At 40.2% G+C, this 23,037-nt stretch overlaps 1 protein-coding gene across 1 annotated transcript; it reads left to right on the forward strand.

The window, feature by feature from the left end:
• The first annotated feature begins 8 nt into the window (after nt 1–8).
• LOC102298582 (gamma-aminobutyric acid receptor subunit rho-2) lies at nt 9–23,037 on the forward strand. Its single transcript, XM_005940599.3, has 10 exons — nt 9–1,476; nt 3,516–3,584; nt 4,484–4,590; nt 12,918–12,985; nt 17,983–18,206; nt 18,290–18,372; nt 19,509–19,649; nt 21,603–21,755; nt 21,930–22,138; nt 22,224–23,037. Exons 1-10 carry the CDS (start codon nt 1,355–1,357, stop codon nt 22,536–22,538), a joined length of 1,491 nt encoding a protein of 496 aa, XP_005940661.1. The 5' UTR covers nt 9–1,354; the 3' UTR covers nt 22,539–23,037.

The raw sequence follows: 23,037 nt of genomic DNA on the forward strand, positions 1-23,037 counted from the left end.
AATTTTTATTTTTATTTTTAAGGGGAAAAAATCACACTGAGGATGCCAAAGTCATGTATAAAATATGAAACGCTTGGTGTTAAGGTAAGGAATTACAAAAGGGTAAATTGAACTCCTCTATGTTCAACACTGTGTCTGTGACGGTTCTCGGTCATCCAGGTCATCGTAGTCTAAGGAGCTTGGAAAGAAAAGCGACCGCACGTTTCACCTCTCATCGGAGAAGCTTCTTCCACAATGGTATACTGCAAACTCGGCTCTCTTTGCCCGAGAGATGTCCAGTGTTGAATCATTTCTTTCAGTATTACATACAGTATTTCTTTCACAGTGTTGCATCCCCTTCCTCGAGCCTTCATACAACCTTATCAAACCTTGTCATATAAAGATGTAAAAGTAATTACAGAGACTGTGTTCAAATTTCTGTCAACATATGAAAATTAAAAATACAGATACCAATGTTAGAATAAACAGCTGTACTATCCTGATTTTATTCAATGTGTTTTTGGGTCCAACTCCTGCTATCATGGACTTTTGTAGGCTTTTCTTTTTCACATTTGAACAACATCAAAAGTTGTTTAAGGAGGACAGCCTCCATTTTTACTGTGCTTGTTTTTATTGCCTAATTGTAAAATCTACTCTTGCCAGTAGCAGCAGCAGTAGTGAACCCGGGCGGGCTTAAAGAAAATCATCATCTGTTTGTTTCTCCAAACACTTGATAGGATAATGCATTCTAATCATTTAAGAGCACATCGTCCTCAACACCCACAAAGACTGCTCGAAAATTTGGTGCTGAGTTGACGTCAGATTATCTGGGAAGAAATTTACTGTAGAGAATCATGTCCTGACTGACAGTAGAGGATTTTGGCGAAACCTCTGATTTTATAATGTATATATCTCCTATTGTAAACTGAAAATGATATCGCAAATGCCGGACAGTCATACATACAGCTGACTGGAATTGATCTAAGGAGTGTAGCTCGCAAATGTTGTTTTTCATTGTTATTTTTTTTTGTAATATTAATACAACGATCACTCCCAGCTCGTCAGGCGTTCATTATGTTTATGTGCTTGTTTATATATTTGATTATTTCATGTGACGCTACATGTGGTCCTGAAGCTGCGCGCTCCTATCCACGAAAAGCACCTCTGGAGTTTGATGACCAATCACAGCGCTTTTCAGTCTTCACCATCAGTCTCTCTCTGCGAAGCAACTGGCGCACTCCTTCACCACAGTCTCTAGACTCTCAAGCTCGATTGTCTTCCTGCTTTAGACAGAAACATGGTACGGCTCACGGAGGGTGCTGCGCGTGGAAGGAAAACGTCGCTAATCGACTCTCAGCTGGACTTCTAACTCATCATGCCGCGTTACACCAGGGTCCTGCTTCTAGTTTTGTGTGTGAGTCTGATCGGGGAATGCCGGAAACACAGAAGTAGGAAAAAACGGTGGTCGGCACCGGCCGGGACTCATAAGCCAGCAAAGTAAGTTCTCTGTTTCGTTGTATTTGAAAGTAAAAAGAAAGAAAGAAACAACAACAACAACAAAAACCCCAAATGAAATGAAACAGCAATGTGACGTAAATCTTTTTGCACGTCTAGATAATTCACTCGTGGTTCATCCATCATATTAAAACATTAGTGTGGCACTGAACAGCATATTTAACTCTTTAGTCTTTCTTTCTACGAACACATAGAATCACAGCATTCAAGTGTAAATTCCCCGTGGCTAAATACATTTTACCAATTTGCAGTCCGGTTCATTTTTGAATGGTAACTAATTGTGTGTTTATGCAACCAAACCGTGCGTAAAAAGCAGCCACAGAACAGCAATCCGCTGTCCTCGAGCTTCGTGAAATCATCTACAGCAAAGAAAACCATGCTTGGAGATACAGCGTGTTATACAGATGTTATTTTAGTTATCAGGACTTCTGTGAAGGGAGCAGGAACGGGTCCGTGGGGGGCAAGAATTTTAGGAATTATCATTCTGCCTGTTATTTAGCTGCTATCGTTCGCTGATTGTCAGCTCTCTACCAGGAGCACTCCATGACTCTATATCCTGGATTTAATCTCTTTGGCTAACAAGCTGTGCAAGTTACTGATGCTGATCGTGTAACGTCTGATTACAGACTCACGTTTCCTTTAGTTTCTTCCGTAATAATTCAGTTTTCCTTTTCATTGTTGATCTGTTGCTGATTATTCCTGATTTCACATGTGTCATGGTTCCTGTTTCCCCCAGTTTTTGTGTGTGTTCTTGATTCAGTTCTGAGTTCTGATGTTATGATTTCCTTCCAGCTTCTCATTTTTTAGTCTTCCCCTATGTTTAGTATTATGCCCCATTGTTCATAGTTGACTTATATTTCTAGTTTCTAGTCTCAGCTAGTTCCCCCTCATGTCCAGTTTGTCTTAATCACATCTTTGTGTTTTTTCCTTCCAAGCATCCCTCTTGTATATCAGCATTCTCTCTGGCTGTTTACATGTCAAGTCTACATTCTGCACTTCCTGTCTTATTTTACCACCAGTCTCTGGTCTTGTGTGCCTTGTGCTCAGCTTAGTTTCAGTCTTGTTTCTCAGATTTAGCTCGTGTTTTCTTGTGTGTTCCAGCTCCAGTTAATTATGTCACATGTGTACTTAATCCCCCAGTTTCCCTCAGTTCCTGGTCGTGTCATAAACCGTCATGCTATGTGTCTCCCCTGTGTCCCTTTTGCCCATCCAGTAGTTTCTCAGGGTATTTTAATACTCGTTTTTTAATTTTATTTCTGCTGTACCTCAAATTGGGCTCTTACAGTGTTTGTGGATCATAATTATTTGGACACTTGCTAACTGCTTTTCTTCCTTCATTTTATATGTAAATAGAGTTGGTTGCAACTCATAAGGGTCACCACAATAGCTCATCCATTCAATCTTTTCCTATACACATATCTAGCATCGCTCCTCTCCATATGTCTAAAGCAATTCAGTGTCAGTCTTGACAAACATGCAGTGTATATACCAAAATCCCTTTCGTTCCTCTGTGCGACAGAGCTGCATTGTTGTTCATAAATTAATAAAACCTATCAATGAGGCACCCTGATGTTCTGGGTGAGTGCCCTAAAATACTCACTGAAATGGAGTATTTTGCAGCAAAACGAAGCAGTGTACCTTTTATCTAGAGAGACAGAACGAAAACTCAACTACTTTATTAAGAATGTGAGGCTATGGGTACTCTAGGAGTGTTTTGATCCATTCATACCACAAGTGACAGCAACTTAGTATAGTGTGTTATTTTGTCACCAAAATTCAGAAATGTGCATCCATCAACCTTTGCATTGCATTTAACTGTGTGACTTTAACTTGCAACAACTCACCTCCCACAAGATTTAAGAGTAAAATGTCTTTATTAACTGAGCTATTTATATGTATTAGATTTATTGTGTTATATTTTTTAACTTTGCAATATATTGTGTGATTTAATTTAGTTGACTTTTATTTTTGCACATAGTTCCTAAATATTTTTCATTTGAATATAAATATATGTCTTATAGGGAACTTGCTGGAACACCTGACACTGTTGTTATTGTAAGGCCAGGCTCCGAGACCAGGATGGAGGACAGGTGTGTAACACATTTGTCTTTTATGCCCAACATTCCAATGTTGCAATTAATTGTTCACATTTGGTTTTAACTGTGACCACAATCTTTCCATAATAATAATTATAATTATAAATGTATTCATCACACTCAATCACAATTACATTTGTAAATTTCAAGAAAAAATATTTGCAAATTAATTACGGGTCATAAAAGCAAAGTTTGAAAAGATATTAGATATTATTTTATTTTATTTATTGTTGTTTGGATAGTGTAATGGTTGTTTGTTCCTAACAGAATTATCATTGTGACCATTAATAAAACAACAGCAGTCTTTCTAGTTTAAGGGTGACAACGTCCGCATTAGTAAACAGCACACGACTTTTAGAGTCTCGTGTGGTACTACTTCTTGATTTCATCTTTACTTTCTTTGTCCTTTCTTTAGTCAGAGTTAGGAAAGCTGATGGTTTGGCCTAGTATAGACAAATTATCACATTAGGAACTTGAGGTTTCTAGGCAACCAGGGTGACAGGTTCAGCTCACACATGTAGGCAGAGGTCATTTAGTTTTAAATCATAAAGGTAATAAGTAATAATAAGCTGGTTACACAACTGAACTATTGACTTATTTTGTCACACAGCAGTCTCCTTCTAATTAAGCCCAAATGTTCAGCTGTGAATCATCAGCCTGTTGGGTTCATAGAAAATGTGGTATGTGTTTTGCAATGAGTGAGGATTGTGGATGTTGTTCACCACTGCTAAATTGAAAGATCAATATGAAGGAATCATTTACTGACGAATATGAGGAGTAAGAATGATTTGAGTCATGGGCACCTGACAGTTTTTGCTTTTAGCAAACATTCACTACTTCTTAATCCTATCTTTTAGTTCCCCTTTTTTTCTCTGTCTGGTTTTTGTCATCAGTCCTCTATCAAAGAAAGTTGTGGATGGAACTAAAAGCCGGAAGGTAAAGACCAGCCACCTCCTGCGCATTGATGAACACGATTTCACCATGAGGCCCGCATTTGCAGGTAAGCTCCAATAGCTGCTAATTTCCATCATGATAAGAGTAATGTGTTCTTGATTTCTTTAAAGACATGTGTTTTCTGAGAAATATAGAAAACCTACAGAGGCAACTGGATATGTCAGCTCAGCGCTTCACTAACATAGTCTCCCAGTCTATTTCTCCAAATTTTGTTCAACCTAAAGTCAATGTTGATACCACTCTGACTCTTTCCTTCTTGACTGACCCTTATAACCCTTAGTTTAAAAAAGATTCATTCCATGATCACTTGTGCTCTTTAACACGTGACTCCTGTGAGACTCTCGTGCAGTCATTTAAATGAGGAAGAAGTCAAAGTGTGCACCAGCTGTTGCAGTCCCTTCTGGCTTTAAAAGTAGCGACTGCAGTGTAACTAATGAAAGAAGTGTTTAGTGTTTGAACTGCTTCTAAAATGTATATCAGAGTGTGACAGTACACAAGGTTTATCGTCAGCAGTGTATAAGGAGAGCTAATAAGGTTTCTGTGCTTATAATTAAAGCACCTGCACTGCTCCCATTGGACTGTGGTGAGACACATTTAATAGATGAACAGTAGCAGACAGTTTGGTGAAATATTTGGAATATTTCATATGACATCAATCTGCAATGTATTTATGTAGCTCCACCTTCATGACTGTCTACAAAACAGGGCAGATACACTTGTATGGATTGGTTCTATTTGTAGTATTGAGACGGTCTGGTTTTTATGTCACCAATGTCACTCTGAGGAACTCTGCAGTGGGATTTCTTTCTGGTTTTACTGTGTGTTACATTTTCATTGTCTGTGAACTGCAAAGGTTTGCATAAATGTCATCATTAGACATGGAGCATGAGGTTTGGAGTGGACATCTACGTGCATGACAATTTCTTTAGGAATGTGCGGCCCCATCAGCGGGGACTTTATGTTCCACAGGCAATGCAATGCACTTAATATGCATGTGTTGCAAAGACTTCAAAGAAGTATAACAGGAATGATTATTCCTCCAGCTGTCTGTGTCTATGTTCGCAGCAGAGTAAAATCACTGCTTAATGCACAGGCCTAGTTGTCTAATCTAAGCACAGTCAACCAACAGTGGATTTACAGTTGTTAATCCACACAGAGTTCAGCATGGAATGGACAAAGTGTTTTCTCTCTCTATTCTGGTGAACGGACAAGATAATAATTCAAGCTCTCAAAACTAAGGCTGACTAGGAAAAATTACAGCTGCAATCTTAGATATGTGAAAAAATAAAAAGCAGTTGATTAGTATTTAAAAATGAACTCATGCTTCAGAATCAATCACATTATGTATGTAGGGAGACACTCCTTAAAATCCGCACTGCACCATTTGAATAGATAGAAACAAAGGAAAGATTGATGGAGGGGTTTGGTTTTTTGGTTTGGGTTTGGTCAATTTAGCACACAAAAGAACTAGATAAATAGCAGCCCCACATGTGCTGAGGCACAGGATTAGCAGTTGGTCAATAATAGTGGGACACCCCCACTAGGGCTTAAATACCTGGGACTCTCCAACAATTGCCCTTAAATCTGAAGAAGCTTTTTGGATACGAGGTGAAATGTCTTCAAGAAACTTAAAGAAGTCCAGTCGCTTTTCTTTCCAAGGTCCTTAGAGCTCCATAGGCCATACAGCAAAAGTATTTTTCCCTATGACATGAGCTGAAATTTACTGATGATAATGGAGAAATGAAAACGAAAGGCTCATCCCAAGAAACAAACTTGTAAAAGCATATGCGTTACTACTACTAATAAAATCTGTTTAATAATTTTACTGTGGAATGAGCAAATGTTAGTCTACTAGTTGACTAGACTTTCCTTATCTTTACAAAAAAGATTACACAGTTGTATGACTCCAATCTAACAGCAACAGTAACTGAAAACGTATATATGTTTATGTATTTTTAAAATTTTAAACAAAAGTTAAACTAACAGGAAATGCAAACCCTGGTTCCCTGGGTGAAAACCTATCACGCCAACACTGTGGCACATTTTGTACATACTCTGTTTTGTGATCTCAAACATGTATTTGTGACAAATATACCAAAAAATAAGAAATCAAACACATTTCCACAGCACGAATGTAGCATGATGGATCCATAGTGATGATGCACTTTTGATTTGTGGGCAAATCCACACATAGGACACTTCATGCAACTATCTCATCAGTCTATAAATGTTTGGAAGAAGAACGGATACCTGCTTTACATTCTCAGTAATTTATTGAACATGAAAACTTGTATTTGTCCTCTGGATAGACCACCGCTATTTCCTTGTCACTCTGTTTGGCTCAAAATGGACTTTGACTGTAGCCAGAAATTAGGCAATCCTGCTCCAAAAGCACTGCTAGCTGAGGCTTTTTCTCTGCAGGCATCTAGTGTTATGTCAGCTGAAGGGGCGTGTCTTCAGGAGGAGTTATAGTGAGTCCAGAACGTGACATGTGACATATGATGTGAGTAAGAGAGGGGAGAACACTGACAGCTGGAGCTGGGCACGAGTTACTATCCCTTCTTCCAGGTAGCAGCTTTGCTGTGCAACCAGTTATGTAAGGCTGACTCTCTCACTGCTGCAGAGATTAACAACACCACAGCAGCCAATGTGACTTTCATACAGAAACGACAGACTGCTGTGTGAATTTGTGTCTATCTGTTATGAGCCTGCTAGGATACTCTTCCATATCCCTCTAAATCCCAGACTGGCCTTAAATATAATCATCTCATCAGCTAAACAACACAGAGGAACAAACATGAGAATGCTGTGTTCTGCCTAACTCAACCTTTCATGTGAAATTACCAGTTATTACTACTGGCTTTAACGGGATACTCCAGCCTGTTATTTTAGGATTGTGTAAGGAATGCACTGAAAGCAAGTTTGCAGATCATAAGAGTGACTGCATCACATCTGATGTCACATTTCTATTGAAATCAAAGAAGATCTTAGCACACTTAGTTTGTGTCATCAGAAACAAACAGTTAGACACTTACCCATTCATGAGACAATATGCTGTAGTTATGAAAGCCAAAAGTTCTTGTCTGTTGTGGAATTTCAGCTGCTCAACACTTTGGGGCCCTCACTGGCTTCTTTTTTTTAAAATTTCAAAATGTACCCAATAATTAAAGTGGGAACTGTAGGCAGGCATGCTGTTTTGCCATGGGGCCATGTTGTTGGATGTCCAGTTTGTCATCATCTTACTGATATAAGCATGGAAAAAAATGCCTGTGCATAGTTCAGTTTTATTGTTGCCTTTACAGATGTGCAAGTTACCAAATGTGCATTAGTGCACCATAGACCTTACCCCTCAGGATTCGGTGTCCATCGTTTTCAACATGTCTTCGTTTAGGTCAGACCAGAGTCTGGCCAAAAGGAAGACATTTTCAGGACAGTGTTCAACTTTGAGATCTTGTGTTTTCCTGCTGGAGTTTAAACTTGCATTTGTGGATGCAGTGACAAACTGTGTTCATAAGCAATAGTTTATAGAAGAGTTTCTGAGTCAATATAGATCTAGGTCGCTTCTTAAAGCTGTTGTCAAGGCTCCACTGTGTGGTGTTGAGAGTAGGGCCCAAATGCAGGATTCACAAAGCAAGATTTAAAATTCAAAAGGAGCTTTACTGCTGAGAACTTCAAAGTAAACATAACATAAAGCAGGAACAAATAATCTGACGAGAGGCACCTAACTGGAGGCACACAGCGAGAGACACAGCTTGAGGGTGGACGTGACAAATAACAGAAGCAAACCAAGCTTTAAATAAACAAGAGGTGATTATGTCAGAGTGCCAACACCTGCAAACACAGCTGAATTGAATCTGACTAATTAAACAAGGGGAAGCAAAACCAAATATAATGCACACAAGATGAGGGACTGTCAAAATAAAACTAACACTGCAACCAAGACTATGACATAGAAACTGGACACAGTTTAACAGGGACCATGGAGACAAGATAGAAAGATACAGGGACATTATGGGGGAACAAGAAAGGTAAATAAAAAAGGAGACAAGACTGACATGTCACAGGAGACAGTGATGACAAAACAAAAAGACGAAGCTGGGACAGACTGGACATGACAGATATATAACATAATAAAATAAGAAACAAAAATCTTAAAACAGAACTCAGATGCACTACAAAATATTATACTCAAAACTAAATATTACAAAATTTGACCATAAGTCATCTTTTAAATCCAAAAGAAAGAAGAATGAGTCTACAACAAAAACTTAAAACACTGGATCAGCGACCCTGGACCATGACAGCAGTGCTACCTGCTAGCCAATTATTTCAGCTTGACCTTTATGCACAGATTTTTCTTGATTCTCTAAATATTTGTACTATAGATGATGAAATCTAGTTTTTTTGCAGTTTGGCAATGAGAAATACTATTATTTACTGGTTAAACTTTTTGTATAGGCCTTGTTCAGTCTTTTGAATTATGATGAACTATTACTATTAATTACTTACTTATTAAGGTCAAGGTGAACTTAATAAGGTTTTTTTTTTTAAGGTAGCATGTTTCCTGGGCTTGTAATCATTGTCTTAGCATCTTTGAAATATGTTAACAACAAATTTAAAATTTGTTTGCAGGATTTCAAATGTCAGTGACAATCTGGTTACTTTTTCCATTTTATTATTTCAGTTGAATATAGAGAATATTAGAAAATCATTTGTACCTCTTTTTATTTACAGTATCCACAGGGTTCTAGCTTTTTGGATAAAGTTTCAAAAGCAATGTGATTTTAATAGATGTCTTCACTATTATTAATTTGTAAATAGCTTTTTAAGTGTGCTTATTCCTCTGTGCACAGATATGCACCTGCACAGTTTCTATCCTTGGGCAATAAAGACTAAAGACAATAATGAAAGTACTTTAGGTTCTACTTATTCTCATTGTCTTATTTCCAGTGTTGTAATATACTATTTACAGAGGTGGGAGGTAATGAAGTATTTGAACTGTACTGTAATTTTTACTTTTACTCCCTTAATTTTTTAAGAAGTATCTGTAATTTCTACTCCTTACATTTTCAAAACAGACTTGTTACCTTTGGTTTAATGTGTTATTTTAACTTTAAAAATCACAGTGATTGGAGCCTAAACAGTAACACAGGAGACAATCCCGTTCATGTATTAATCACCAAGGGTGAAAGGGATGTGCCATAGTCAGAGATTAAAGTGGGCCAGTGTTTATTTATTCATTTATTATCATTGTTATTATTTTATTTTATTTTTTGGCACAATACCAGAACAACTGCATGTTTCCATAAACTGCAGTTGCAGTACCAGCTAGTCCTATAGAAGAAGAGTGACCATAAAGTGGCAGGTAATTTCAAATGGGTCATTGCATTTTTTCATGTTGAGAAGGTAGACTGTGCTATTGAAAGGTTGCATGAAAATACTTTGCAGGTTACTGCACAATAAACAGGTTAGTTTGCTGTACTGTGACAGATTCAAAGTAAAGAATAGTGTGTCAGACTGGTGCACAGCAGTTGTGGTGCTCATGGTCAGTTAGGTACATAAAGGCTAGCAGTGATTAAGTTGAAGTTAAACTGATGATATTGAGATTCATTCAGTAAATTCAGAATCAGAATACTTTGATAATTCCTAAGGAAATTATGTGGGTTACTGCTGCTCCAAGATAACAACAATAACAGACTGAACTAATGAAATAATACAATATATTACAGTAAGAAATATAAGAAATAGCTCTAATATATATACAAATAGCTCAATTATAAATATCCAGAATATTACAGAGATTAAATATATAACAGACATTTACTCTAAACTGTAAAACGTTGTTATTTGTTATTTTACTGTAGAACATATGCAAAAGAGTGTGTAACTATTGCACTGTGTACTGTGCATTAGATGGAGGAGTTGTACAGAGATATTCACATGCAGGAATGATTTCCTGTGATGTTGAGTGGTGCATTATGGGTAATCTAAGTCTCCCACTGAACATGCTCCTGTGACTGGCCAGCACATCATGGAGCGAGTCGGAGGTATTGTCCAACATTGTCCTTGTCTTGGACAACATCTGCGTCTCCGAGTCCAGCTCCGTCCCCACAACATTACTGGCCTTGTCGTCAGTTTATTGAGTCTGTTGGCATCTGCAACCCTCAACCTGCTGCTCCAGCATGCAACAGCATAGAGGATGGCAGCGGCCACAACAGACTGATAGAAAATCCTGAGCACTGTCCAAAAGATGTTCAAAGTCCTCAGAGACGACTCTGGCCCTTCCTGTAGAGTGCAGTGGTGTTTTTAACCCAGTCCAGTTCATTATCTATGTGTACTCTGAAGTATTTATAGTCCTCCACAATGTCTACATCGATCCCCTGGATTACAACAGGGGTCACGGGTTTCCTGGTCCTCCTAAAGTCCGCAGTCAAGTCTTTGGTCATTGTCACATTGAGCTGCAGATGATTCTGCTCGTGCTATCTTCAGAAAACTTCTGAAGGTGGCAGGTCTCTGTGCAGGCAGGTCTGTGGTGTAGTGGGTGAAGAGGAAGGGGGAGAGGATGGTCCCTTGTGGTGCCCTTGTGTTGCTGATAACCTTGTCAGAAACACAGTGTTGAAGATGCACACATTGTGGTTTTCCTGTTAGATAATCAACAATCCAGGACACAAGAGACACATCCACCTACATCGCTGTCAGCTTATCACCCAGAAGGATTAGTCTGATGGCATTGAATGCACTGGAAAAGTCGAAAAACATGACCCTCACAGTGCTCGCTGGCTGGTCCAGATGGGTGTAGACACGACTGAGTAGGTAGATGATGGTGTCCTCAGCTCCTCTGAAGTGAAGGGGATCCTGATGTGGTCTGACTATAGGTCGCTGGTCAAGGATGAGTCTTTCCAAGATCTTCATGATGTGGGAAGTCAGTGCCACAGGCCTGTAATCCTGGGGCCACTGGAACGTGGCGTCTTTGGTACAGGGACGAGGCATGACATCTTCCACAGCACTGGGACCCTCTGCAGACTCATACTCAACATGAACAGTTTATGAAAGACTCGACAAAGCCTTGAGAACATGAGGACTCACCCCGTCTGGTCCAGCAAACTTGCCTGAGTGGAGTCTCCTCATTTGCCTCTGAACCTGGTCGTTAGTGTGATAGGTGGGGGAGGGGTGTCAGGACTCTTACAGGAGGCAACGGTGCAGTGTTGAGAGGGAGCATTCACTGCAGTGTTGAATCTGTTGAAAAGCACATTCAACTCGTTGGCTCTGTCCTCACCACCCCCAGCTCCCCTGCTGTTGGATGGCTTGAATCCAGTGATTGTCTTTGTAACAAACCCACAGCAGACTCGGGTGCACCTTCATGCTTTGCAGCATCATTTATTTGCTGGTTGCTGTATACACACAGTTGGCTGCAGCTCTCTTTCGCTGCCAGTCACACACACTGACAACAACAACAGTACTGCAGGGCCCAGTACCATATTTAAGTGATTGCGGATGCCGTGCAGGTATGTCCACCTTCCCTGCATGACACTGCAGGCTATGCCCCTCCACAGTCTTCATGCCACTCCACACCTCTCTCATGCTGTTCTGCTGTTCTGTTATTCAACCTTACCAGCTGTAGAGTGTATAATATAAAGCATAAACAGTGTACTGTCTGTGTAGAGGATGGAAATCAGCCAGGACACCTCATGAAACATCTGCTCATATCTTGTTCAGTTCAGTTAAATCCTCAAAGAGCACTGAACATCCCTGTCCCTTTCACAGCTGGGGTTCCGTTCTGCCAATACGAGCCATTGGAGTCTAACCACTAAATACATCTGTCTAACTTCTGTTCATCAATAAATCAATTCATTCTTTTAATTACATGTTCTTATTGAACTGATTTTAACAAATCTGCTTTAACCTCTTCCCTGCTCATTTTCCTGTTTATAGGCAAAATCAGCCACTACAACGCAGGCAACAGAAAACAGAGCTATGTTTTTATTTTGTTCCACTTAACTGATTCAAGCTGAGGAACTGTATTAGAATTAAAATTTAGACTGAAATAAAGTTGGTACTCTTATATACTAATGTTATTTTATCATGGCATTAATATAGCAAAGGATTCAGTTAGTTGTGCATAAAAATAGGTGGTAAAAATGTTCTTCAAGGAGCTACTTTACTTTCTTACTCTGAGCTACTTTACTTTCTTACTCTGAGCTACTTTACTTTCTTACTCTGAGTACATTTCAGAGCCGATAGTTTTTCATACTTGAGTAAAGTTGAATTAGTACTTCAACTTTTTACTGGAGTATTTTTAACACTAGTATCTGCTTAAGTACAGAATGTATGTACTTTTGGCACCACTTCAGATTTGTTTGTTTATATCTGAAGGCCCAGCTGTCCCTGTTGGGGTGGACGTTCAGGTGGAGAGTTTGGACAGCATATCAGAGGTAGACATGGTAAGTATTTTAAATGCATTAAATGTAAATTTGCATTACACAAAATGTAGCTTAACAAGTATTTGGATAAAGTACCTGTAAGGCTGAATGTTTAATTGACACTGAAGTTTAAGAGACATGCAAAATTGACTGTGTTATCAGACATGTGACCCCATTCATTTAGAATACTGTAATAGTGATTATGGAAACTGCTGGTTCTTGTAGTGCACACAGCATCTCGTCACCTAAATTTGTGGCACAAACACAAAACAGTGCCAGTGACTTGGACATCAAAATTTCCAGAGCTGGTAGGAGACTGCTGTAGTAATGTCCAGATGTCTGGAGCTATATAAATAAGTGGTTTCATTACTGCAATGAAGGAAGTGTGAAACACAACAGGTTATGGCAATAATCCCAACAGTCCACTTGGTGCCTCAATTAGACACACAGCATAAGTATCATGTGCAGCCAGGGGCAAATTTTCAACCATGCCATAATCTTGCTAAGCAGTTCTTAGTGCCTAAAAATGAAACTAATCACACAACATAACACTGTCACGGAGGAGCAGGGAGGACTCGGCGCAGACTGAAATCTCAGAAAAACAGGTTTATTTACACACTCCAGGTGCACTATATACAGGTGAAGGAGAAGGGGGCCAGGGTTCCCAGGGGTGCAGAGAGGGGTCGGGAAAAGCGTCCAGAGTCTCCAAACCAAACACGAGAAATCTGCATACAGAGAACAAGAGTTAGCACAGAACTTTCACGGACAGAGCTCAAAACTGGCTGAGGCTAAAGTAGCACTGACGAGCGTTACTCAATAGTCCAGCGGCGAGGTGCTCTCAGTCACTGCCTTAAGTAGCGGGAGCAAACAAGGTGAGGAGCCACAGGTGATTGCCTACAGGTGGTGGAGGCCGGGAGCTCACAATGAGCTCCGCCCAGGCAGCGAGCAGAGAGAGAGGAGAGAGAAAAGACAAAACATAACATGTAGCCACACAGGGCCAGCCGAGCAGGCACGGGGACCATGACAAACACAAATTTCCCAGGACACAAACCAAACTGTCCCGTCTCACCAACTTAACGTGTTACAATGTGGACTTTAAACAGAGGGTCATTATCCGTGAGCACCCAAGCTTAACATGACTTGTGTCTCAAGCCTTGGAATTGGGGTAGATTTTATCTGTTAGTGCTTAATAAATATAGCATTGTCCAAGTCTAATTTATGAGAGACCATGGCTAAAATATGCTAAGTGTAGGTAGAACAGGGGTGGCATTTTTACTCTTACATAAACTGCTGATGAGTAAAACATCCTTCAATAACTACTCCTTCATTAGGCTTAAGGTTCTGGCTCAAAATGGGTATGTTTTAAATTTTTGTAATTAATTGTAATAAAAATTAATTAGGTGACACTAACACTTTGTGACAACCAACCTTGCTTTGGGGTTGGTTGTCCCCAGAGTTATCAATGAGATATCAGTAAAAATTGTGATTTTTTTTCTGATATCATCTGAGAGTCCAGCTTTGGCACACACATTGACACATCAAAGCCATTCTTCCTTGGGCCAGCTACTGATATAAGGCTCAACACAAACCAAGCTGTTCTGTTCAGTGGAGGTGGGAGGAGCCAGGCACTCCTGTAACCCAGATAAGGTTGGAAGACAAACTTTGGGCAAACTCAAATTCCTGAAGATATCTCTATTTATTGGGTAGATGCCACTTACCCTGAACGATACTGGATGTTGGTAGGGGGTGCAGCTATTGGGAAGGAAATGGCCACAATCCTTAGAATAACATTTGGCAGAATCCAGGCATCACGGGCAGAGTTGACATACTTTTTAAAAGATCCATATTTTGACCCGTCCATGGGATTGAGTTTACGTGAGCAATTTGGAGGGAATAAAGGATATGGGCAGCACGGTGGCATGGTGGTTAGCACTGTTGCCTCACAGCAAGAAGGTCCTGAGTTCAATTCCACCATCAGGCCGGGGTCTTTCTGTGTGGAGTTTGCATGTTCTCCCCGTGTTTGCGTGGGTTCTCTCCGGGTACTCCGGCTTCCTCCCACTGTCCAAAGACATGCAGCTTGTGGGGATAGGTTAATTGGATAATCGAAATTGCCACTAGGTGTGAATGTGAGTGTGAATGGTTGTCTGTCCCTATGTGTTAGCCCTGCGACAGACTGGCGACCTGTCCAGGGTGTACCCCGCCTTTCGCCCTATGACAGCTGGGATAGGCTCCAGCGCCCCCCGCGACCCTGAAAAGGATAAGCGGAAGCGAATGGATGGATGCCCCCTCCCCACCTTCTGCTTCGTTCCACAAGTTATTCAATTCAAATCTGTATTTCAACATGATCTGCTCCTGGTTGTCAAAGAACATGCCAGAATTCTCCCTGTTGAAACTTGAAGCTTGTGGTCTGTGGTGATCAAATGGCAAGAGTAGGGCAGTGTTTGAGGAAGCGACTAAACCAGTCTGCCTCGGCTTGACTGGTTTTACTCCAGGGCTTTGAGATTGTGACTTTCTGTGCCACTGCAATGTTGTATACACACTTATGGATTTTTTGTTGGTGCAAAGTCATATTAAATATCAGAGGCCTTAATGATGGAGCTTTCCAGTAGTTTTTCTTGATTAGTGCCGACAAACTGACAATTGTTTATGTGCCAACTTGCACATATGAAATGGTTTAATTCACTTCTTCTCGGTAGATGTTTTTTGGTAGTAACAGGTCAGTGTTCTGTAGTTCAATTCAATATTATTTATATAGCACCAAACTGATCCTAACCATGGCTTTACCTTATTATTAAGTGTCTAATGCTGCCAAAGCTCTTAATAACAAAAACCAAAAACACACACAACAACACGTGAAATTACTCTGAATACCTCCTCAACTCGGTCTATTTTTGTTTTACAAAATGATCGCTGTAAAATGGACAGCTCGTAATGGTTAAATATGTGATATCAACAAAGTTTCACAGTGCCTTCTAGTGTGGCGGTAATAAACAACGTGCCAACCAGCCCAAATCTGTCCTACACACTGAAAACAGTCTGAAGTACACAAGGCAAAAACTGTTGTCAGGATTAATTTCAGCTGTATCTTTGGAGGTGTGTGAGTTTAAACTGCTGTGCAGAAAGTATTGTTGGTATTTGCAAAGAGAACATGGACAACTGTGTGTAAGAAATGGAAACTGGATTTTTTTTAAACTGACCATATTGCACAAGCATTTCTGTAAATTAGTTACTCAACTGCTAATTGTGCCAGTTTTCAATGCTAAAAAGGCACGTCTTAATTTTTGAGCTTGATATTGCAGCAGTTACTGCTGTGTGGAAGAGGCATTGCAAAGGTTTAAGAGTGCGTGCTTTGAAGAGTTAGACATTTCTCCAATTTCTTTGGAATGTCAGATGAAGATGTTATAAAAGAAAATGGATTACCAAACTTCCTGATTTTAAATTTTCTCATTTAACTTAGAGATGACCTCCAACCAAAACAATACCAGCAGCAGTAAAACTTGTCCTGGTGGTAAATTTCATTGTTTGTGACCTTATGCTAAATAATGCGGCTCTTGGCATGTAATTTTGAACTAAAACTGACCGCGCTTGTGTGTCACTTCACAATTTTAACAAACGGAGTCATTTTAGTCTCTGGGCCAGGGACAAGTTACTGCCCCAAGTGGAGTTTAAGTATCTCAGAGTCTTATTCATGAGTCAGGGAAGAAGGAAGTGGGAGAATAACAGATGGATTGGGACTATGGCTACTGTGATGCAGATGCTGCATTGGTCCGCTGTGATAAAGAGCATAATAACAAAGATTTACCAGTCAGTCTGCACTCTGATCCCTCAGCTGTGATCATACCTGGGTACTACCTGGGTGAGGTGTTTTGGGCATGTCCTACTAGAATAAGGGCACGGGACAGACCCAGGACATGCTGAAGGAATTCAATTTCTCAGCTAGCCTGGGAATGCCTCTGTGAGCGGGAGATGAGCGGGAGGAGGTGACTGGGGAGAGGGAGGTCTGGGTGTCCTTGCAACCCAGCCTGGATGAGTGGAAGAACATGAATGGATGGATGTAGTCACTGTCTGTCGTGTTTCATGTATATCACTGAACCCACTGTTAGACAACATAATATACTGTATATTTCTGGCCAGAGTTTACTTTTCATTGCTTAATGCAAGCCATTCAGTGTGCTTTAATGACAGCCATAAAGACAGAAAACATGCTCTGTAATACTCCAGCAGTTGCTGTCTAACACTCACTGTTATTAGGTAGCATTAGACACTAAATTGTACCAGACTGTAGCAACAAAAACCCTCAGCACAGTATTCAGTGACATGAGAAAATGTGCTATTTTGTTTCTGTTAAATCCAATTTTTAATAAATAAAAGACAGAAAATTCAATTTATTCTTACAAAGCAATTTTGCTTTTGACAGAGATATATATAAAAAAAAAACCATGAAGCAAAATTTAACATGACCCAGTATACCAGTAAATGGGTTATTAAAACCATGAACTTGAAATATGCAAGAATACATACTTTAGATCTTTAAAGGTGGAATCATCTCTGATTAGTAGACATAAGTTATTAATCATGTGAAAGTCTCAGACATGCCCTTAAACTGGTCTTATGCAACATCAAAGGTACTTGTTCACTTGGTGCCAAGAGTACATGTTGCTACAGTCATTAGTCATTATAAATCCGTTGTTATATAATTGTAATACTATGAGAACAGGACAAAAGATTATCTGTGGTGTGGAGGGGGGCATGCACGGGCGTAACCATTCCTGCCTGCAGAGCAACGTCGAGGATGAAGGAGGAAAAAAACGAGGGTATTCTAGGACCAAATGAAGCCTGTGGACTGTACTTGGTTAACATATGTTCAGCATTTTGGCTTACTGTACATTTATCTGTAAACAACTTCAATAATCCAGCAGCCACTGGCTGCAGTGATGTAATCCCAGGAAAAATTAAATAAATTAGGGATAGCAAGACCCTTTCATTCCGATGCTGTCTTCTTTCTCCCATTATCTCAGGACTTCACCATGACTCTGTACCTGAGGCACTACTGGAAAGATGAAAGGCTGGCATTCCCAAGCGCTACAAACAAAAGCATGACCTTTGATGGTCGCCTGGTGAAGAAAATATGGGTACCTGATGTGTTCTTTGTCCATTCCAAGAGGTCCTTCATCCACGACACCACTACTGACAACATCATGTTAAGGGTCTTCCCAGATGGTCATGTTCTGTACAGTCTGAGGTGAAGACAGGAAACAAATGCCTTGCAAGAAAGGGCCCCCTGTCTAGAGTTACTAAGGTTTATATTGTGCTTTAATTCCACAGAGTAACAGTTACTGCAGCTTGCAACATGGATTTTAGTCGTTTCCCTCTGGACTCACAGACATGTACACTGGAGCTGGAGAGTTGTAAGTATTCTTAGACCATGAGACTCCTTCTTGTGCTGCTATGCAGTGGGGGAAATAATAATTTTATCCCCTGCTAAATCTCTAAGTTCACTCACAAAGAAATTAACAGTTTGAGAATGTCAACCAAAAATCCAAACCAAAAGTGGAGACTGGCTAGGCACCTCCATGATGTTAATTTGCTTCTTCTTTAGCCACTCCTTTGTTGCCTTGTGGTGTGGTTTAGGTGACTGTCGTGCTAGAAGGACGGTGTCATCCAAGATTTGCGGTGTCAATGCAGTGAAGTCGTCATCTACCTTAGCAGAAAAAAGTCACGCAATATGATGTTTCCACATCTGTGTTTAACTGTGGGGAGGAGACTTTGGGTCATTCCCAGCATTTCTCTTTGCAAACACGGCTGATACCAAAGAACTCGATTTTGGTTTTATCTGACCACAGCGCTTTCTCCCCCGCCTTCTCTGAATCGTTTAGATGTTCATGGCCAAATTAAGGTGGGTCTACACAGATGCCTTCTTGAGCGGGGAGACCTTTTAGGTGCTGTAAAATTTCAGTCCATTACAGTGTAGTGTATTATACTAATGGTATTCTTGCTGACTGTGATCCCAACTGCCTTCAGATCGTTAACAGACTCCTCCCGTGTAGTTTTAGGCCGATCCACCACCTTTGTCATAATCGTCTTCACCCCATAAAGTAAAATCTTGCATTGAGCTCCACTCTTCCATTTTCAAATAATTGCATCAACAAGTGTCACCTTCGCACCGAGTTTCTTGCTGATGGTCTTGTAGCCCTCTATAACATCATACAGAGCTACAGCCTTGTTCTTCATATCCTTTGACAGCTCTTTGGTCTTGCCAGCTTTTTGGTTGATATTCTGTCTTTCTTCATTAAAAAGACACCATAAAAATTAGAGACTGTTTATTTTTGTGTAAATGAGCAAACCTACAACAAAAAAGGGGCTTTGGTTACTAAATTATGAATTGATTATTAGTATTAGTATTAGTTTAGTTCTTATTTGAAACTCAGCCATCAGCAGAATACAAGCTTTTATTGAATTTATGAATTTGCTCTGTTTGCTTATCCAGGTCCAGCTATGTTCATTCGGATGACTGCTTTTTCCATTCCTACTTTCTGTCCTGCAGATGCTTACACAGATGAGGACCTGATGCTTTATTGGAAAAGTGGCGATGAGTCCCTGAGCACAGATGACAGGATTTCTCTGTCTCAGTTCCTGATTCAGAAGTTTCACACTACCTCCAGGCTGGCTTTCTACAGCAGCACAGGTTGAGAAGGAAAACAAACCCAGATTTCACTTACACATACATATTTTGTGTAATACTAGATTGGTCACTATTACAGCTGCTCCACAAAAACCAAAGATTTAGGGGAAATAATCTGAAGTTGTTGTAAACTACCATATATGAAAGTCGTGTTTTAGCATCAACATTATGATTATCTGGGAGAGATTCTAGAGTTAATTTCATGTTTAATCAGTAAACTAAGCCAAACTAAGTTGGGAGAGGTTTACATATTTCCTCTGATGTCTGCTGATGGCTCAGCCAGATCCAGCTATTACAGTCAGAAGTCATCCTGCTGACTGAGCTGAACCTCAGTGGGGCAAGTTAAAAAAAAAAATCCCAAAACATGTTCATAGAGTGGAGAGAAAAAACTCTTTGATTCCTTGCTAAATTTGTCAGTTTGAAGACTTACAAAGAAATAAAAAAATATCTTATTTTTATGGTAGTTTCATTTAATGAAGAGCCAGAATATCAACAGAAAGATAAATAAACAGTGCAACACAATGCAAACATAACAAAGTTATAAATGAATTTGGATGTCTCTGAGTAAAATACATAGGTAAGTAATAAGTAGATCCCCTAAAACCCAGCCAGATTTCTGGTTCCCACAGGTAGGCTGTGTGCCCATGTGGCAAACAGATTAGAGTGGCTATCCATCAGTACATTAGTACAAGTGCATTTGCCTTGTCAAACCTAAAAATACAAATTTATATGTTAAAACTTACCAAAGTAGAGCAATTTTCATCTCAGACAGTTCTGTCAAAAAGTCCTAGTCTATCAATTGATATGTACATCTGGCTCTTACATTACTGCCATCTTGTGGCCACAGTCAGATATTGCAGCTGGAAGCTGTGCATATTTCATCTCGTAGCAAAGTGTGTCTCTGTCTCTTAGGGCATGTCCATCTCCCAGTAACAATGACTGGAGCTGGCTAGGCTGAGAGGCCAGCAACTTTATTCTGGTGGTTTGCACATGTGCATTGTGGATAAATCTCTGGTCTTCGAGTGTAAACTGATGAGAGAGGAGCACGCGAGGCAAGCTGCCATTAGCTCAGCTTTTAGTTCAATTAAGTTTTATTTCTATAGTCCAAAATCCCAACAACAGTTGCCTCAAGGAACTTAAGACTTTTGCTGCTCTTAGATCAATTTCAATGTGTTATGGAAACTCAGCTAGCATTAGCAAGTAAATAAGATTCAGTGATTTAGCAGCAGAACAGATAAGTTTGCAGTTGCTAACCACCTTCATTCAATTCAATTCAATTTCATTTATACAGCACCAAATCACAATAACAGTCGCCTCAAGGCGCTTTGCATTGTAAGGTAGACCCTGACATATAGAGAAAAACCCAACAATCATATGACCCCCTATGAGCAAGCACTTTGGTGACAGTGGGAAGGAAAAACTCCCTTTTAACAGGAAGAAACCTCCAGCAGAACCAGGCTCAGGGAGGGGCGGGGCCATCTGCTGCCACTAGTTCTTTCTTAAAAGTAGAGATAGTGTCTGTCTCCTGAATCAAAACTGGAAGCTGGTTCCATAGAAGAGGAGCCTGAAAACTGAAGGATCTGAGTCCCATTCTACTTCTAAATAACCACCTTGCCTAACATGTATGATGCAGAGAAGATAGACTGTGATAAAGTTGCTAATAATCGTCTCTGCTTGCCTTTCTGTAAACGCCACCACACAACACTGCAATCAATCAATTAATTACAGAAACTCCTCTTTTCAACTTGTTATGTTTATAAAGCACATGAGAAGAAGCAATTTCTTCCATTCCAACCTAAGGAAAGAGCAAATAGCTTTCAAGAGCTTTTAATTGTTAATTGATTGTTAATTTCCTCATGTTCTGTCATTATACCTTGTTTTTTTCTGTTTTACCTCTAACACATAAAGCGAAAAGTATATTGTGTTTTACTTATTCCTCACTTATTCTATCTCCAGGTTGGTACAACCGTCTGTACATCAACTTCACGCTGCGGCGTCACATCTTCTTTTTTCTACTGCAGACCTACTTCCCTGCTACTCTAATGGTGATGCTGTCCTGGGTGTCCTTCTGGATTGACCGCAGGGCTGTCCCTGCCAGAGTCTCATTAGGTAAGAGGATCTGCATCATTGTAACTGTTGCCTGCTAAAACTGAATATGTTTCCTAAGGACATCAGATGTGAAAATGTGAAAATGGAAATCAGTTAGCTCTTTTTGGCCATTAAAATGACCTTCTGTTGTAGTTCATTGACTGCTGCGCTAACAAGACCTTGTATGCTCTTCAGGTATAACTACGGTGCTCACCATGTCCACCATCATTACTGGAGTGAATGCTTCCATGCCCAGGGTCTCCTACATCAAAGCTGTGGACATTTACCTCTGGGTCAGTTTTGTCTTCGTCTTCCTGTCTGTGCTAGAATACGCTGCCGTAAACTACCTGACAACTTTGAGGGATGGGAAAGACCGCAAACTCAGAGAAAAGGTTAAGGAACAGGTACAGGCACCTTTTTCAAAACTCACACATCTCAAACAGTGATCAAACCTTTTTAATTATGATTCCTTTTGTCTATTTCACCTAGTCCCAGACACTCCCTTGCACATGTGGCATGCCCCATACCAAGACCATGATGCTTGATGGGACATACAGTGAGGAAGATGCCAACAGTCTGGCGGGATACACAAGAGCCTCGATGGTTGCCGAGGACATATCAGATAAACAGGAACAGATGGTAGTGCATCTGTCTTTGGACAACGAGTCCACTGGCACCAAGAAGAAGGGCATCCGTGGCTTCCGGATCATTCAGAACACCCACACCATTGACACATATTCTCGTATGATTTTCCCAGGCTCATATATCCTCTTCAACCTGATCTACTGGTGTGTGTACTGTTGAGAATTTTAGCTCAAATTATAGTAGTGAAAGAAAATTACTGTGAAACCGTTCTGTTGGACGTAAGCCTGAGGTTTACCTGTTCAAGTTTGCCAGGATGGCCTATCAAAGACATCTGGGAGTGAATACTACATCTACCCATTTCATTGTTGGACTGGACATTCGATATAGCTCATTTTTTAATTTTTATTAATGAATCCTTTATTTATCCAGGTAAAAATCTCACTGATATTCAAAACTCATTTCCAAGAGAGACCTGGCATCATGGCAGCAAAAGACCTGTTCCTGCCTCACAAGCTAATATGTACCCAAGTCACGCTGAGAGAAAACTCATGGGGCTGGTTGCACATTCACTCTAATACAGCGGTCCCCAGCCCCCGAGCCACGGTCCGGTGCCGTGAGCCGTTTGGTACCAGGCTGCAAGAGTTGAGGCTCGGGTGTGAAATTTATGGTCTTCAGGGCTTTTATCGGTTTTTATTGTTATTTTTTATAGTTAACTCGG

This window comes from Haplochromis burtoni, unplaced genomic scaffold (genome assembly GCF_018398535.1).
Source record: "Haplochromis burtoni strain Fernald_Lab_line unplaced genomic scaffold, NCSU_Asbu1 Contig_281, whole genome shotgun sequence".
In the NCBI taxonomy this organism is placed as follows: domain Eukaryota; kingdom Metazoa; phylum Chordata; class Actinopteri; order Cichliformes; family Cichlidae; genus Haplochromis; species Haplochromis burtoni.

Excerpts from the sequence above, each read along its gene's own strand:
- LOC102298582 (XM_005940599.3), top strand. The coding sequence starts at position 1,355 with ATGCCGCGTTACACCAGGGTCCTGCTTCTAGTTTTGTGTGTGAGTCTG. Across the intron at positions 3,585-4,483 it reads GAGACCAGGATGGAGGACAG|TCCTCTATCAAAGAAAGTTG; the intron begins GTGTGTAACACA and ends TTTTGTCATCAG. Across the intron at positions 21,756-21,929 it reads CCCTGCCAGAGTCTCATTAG|GTATAACTACGGTGCTCACC; the intron begins GTAAGAGGATCT and ends TATGCTCTTCAG.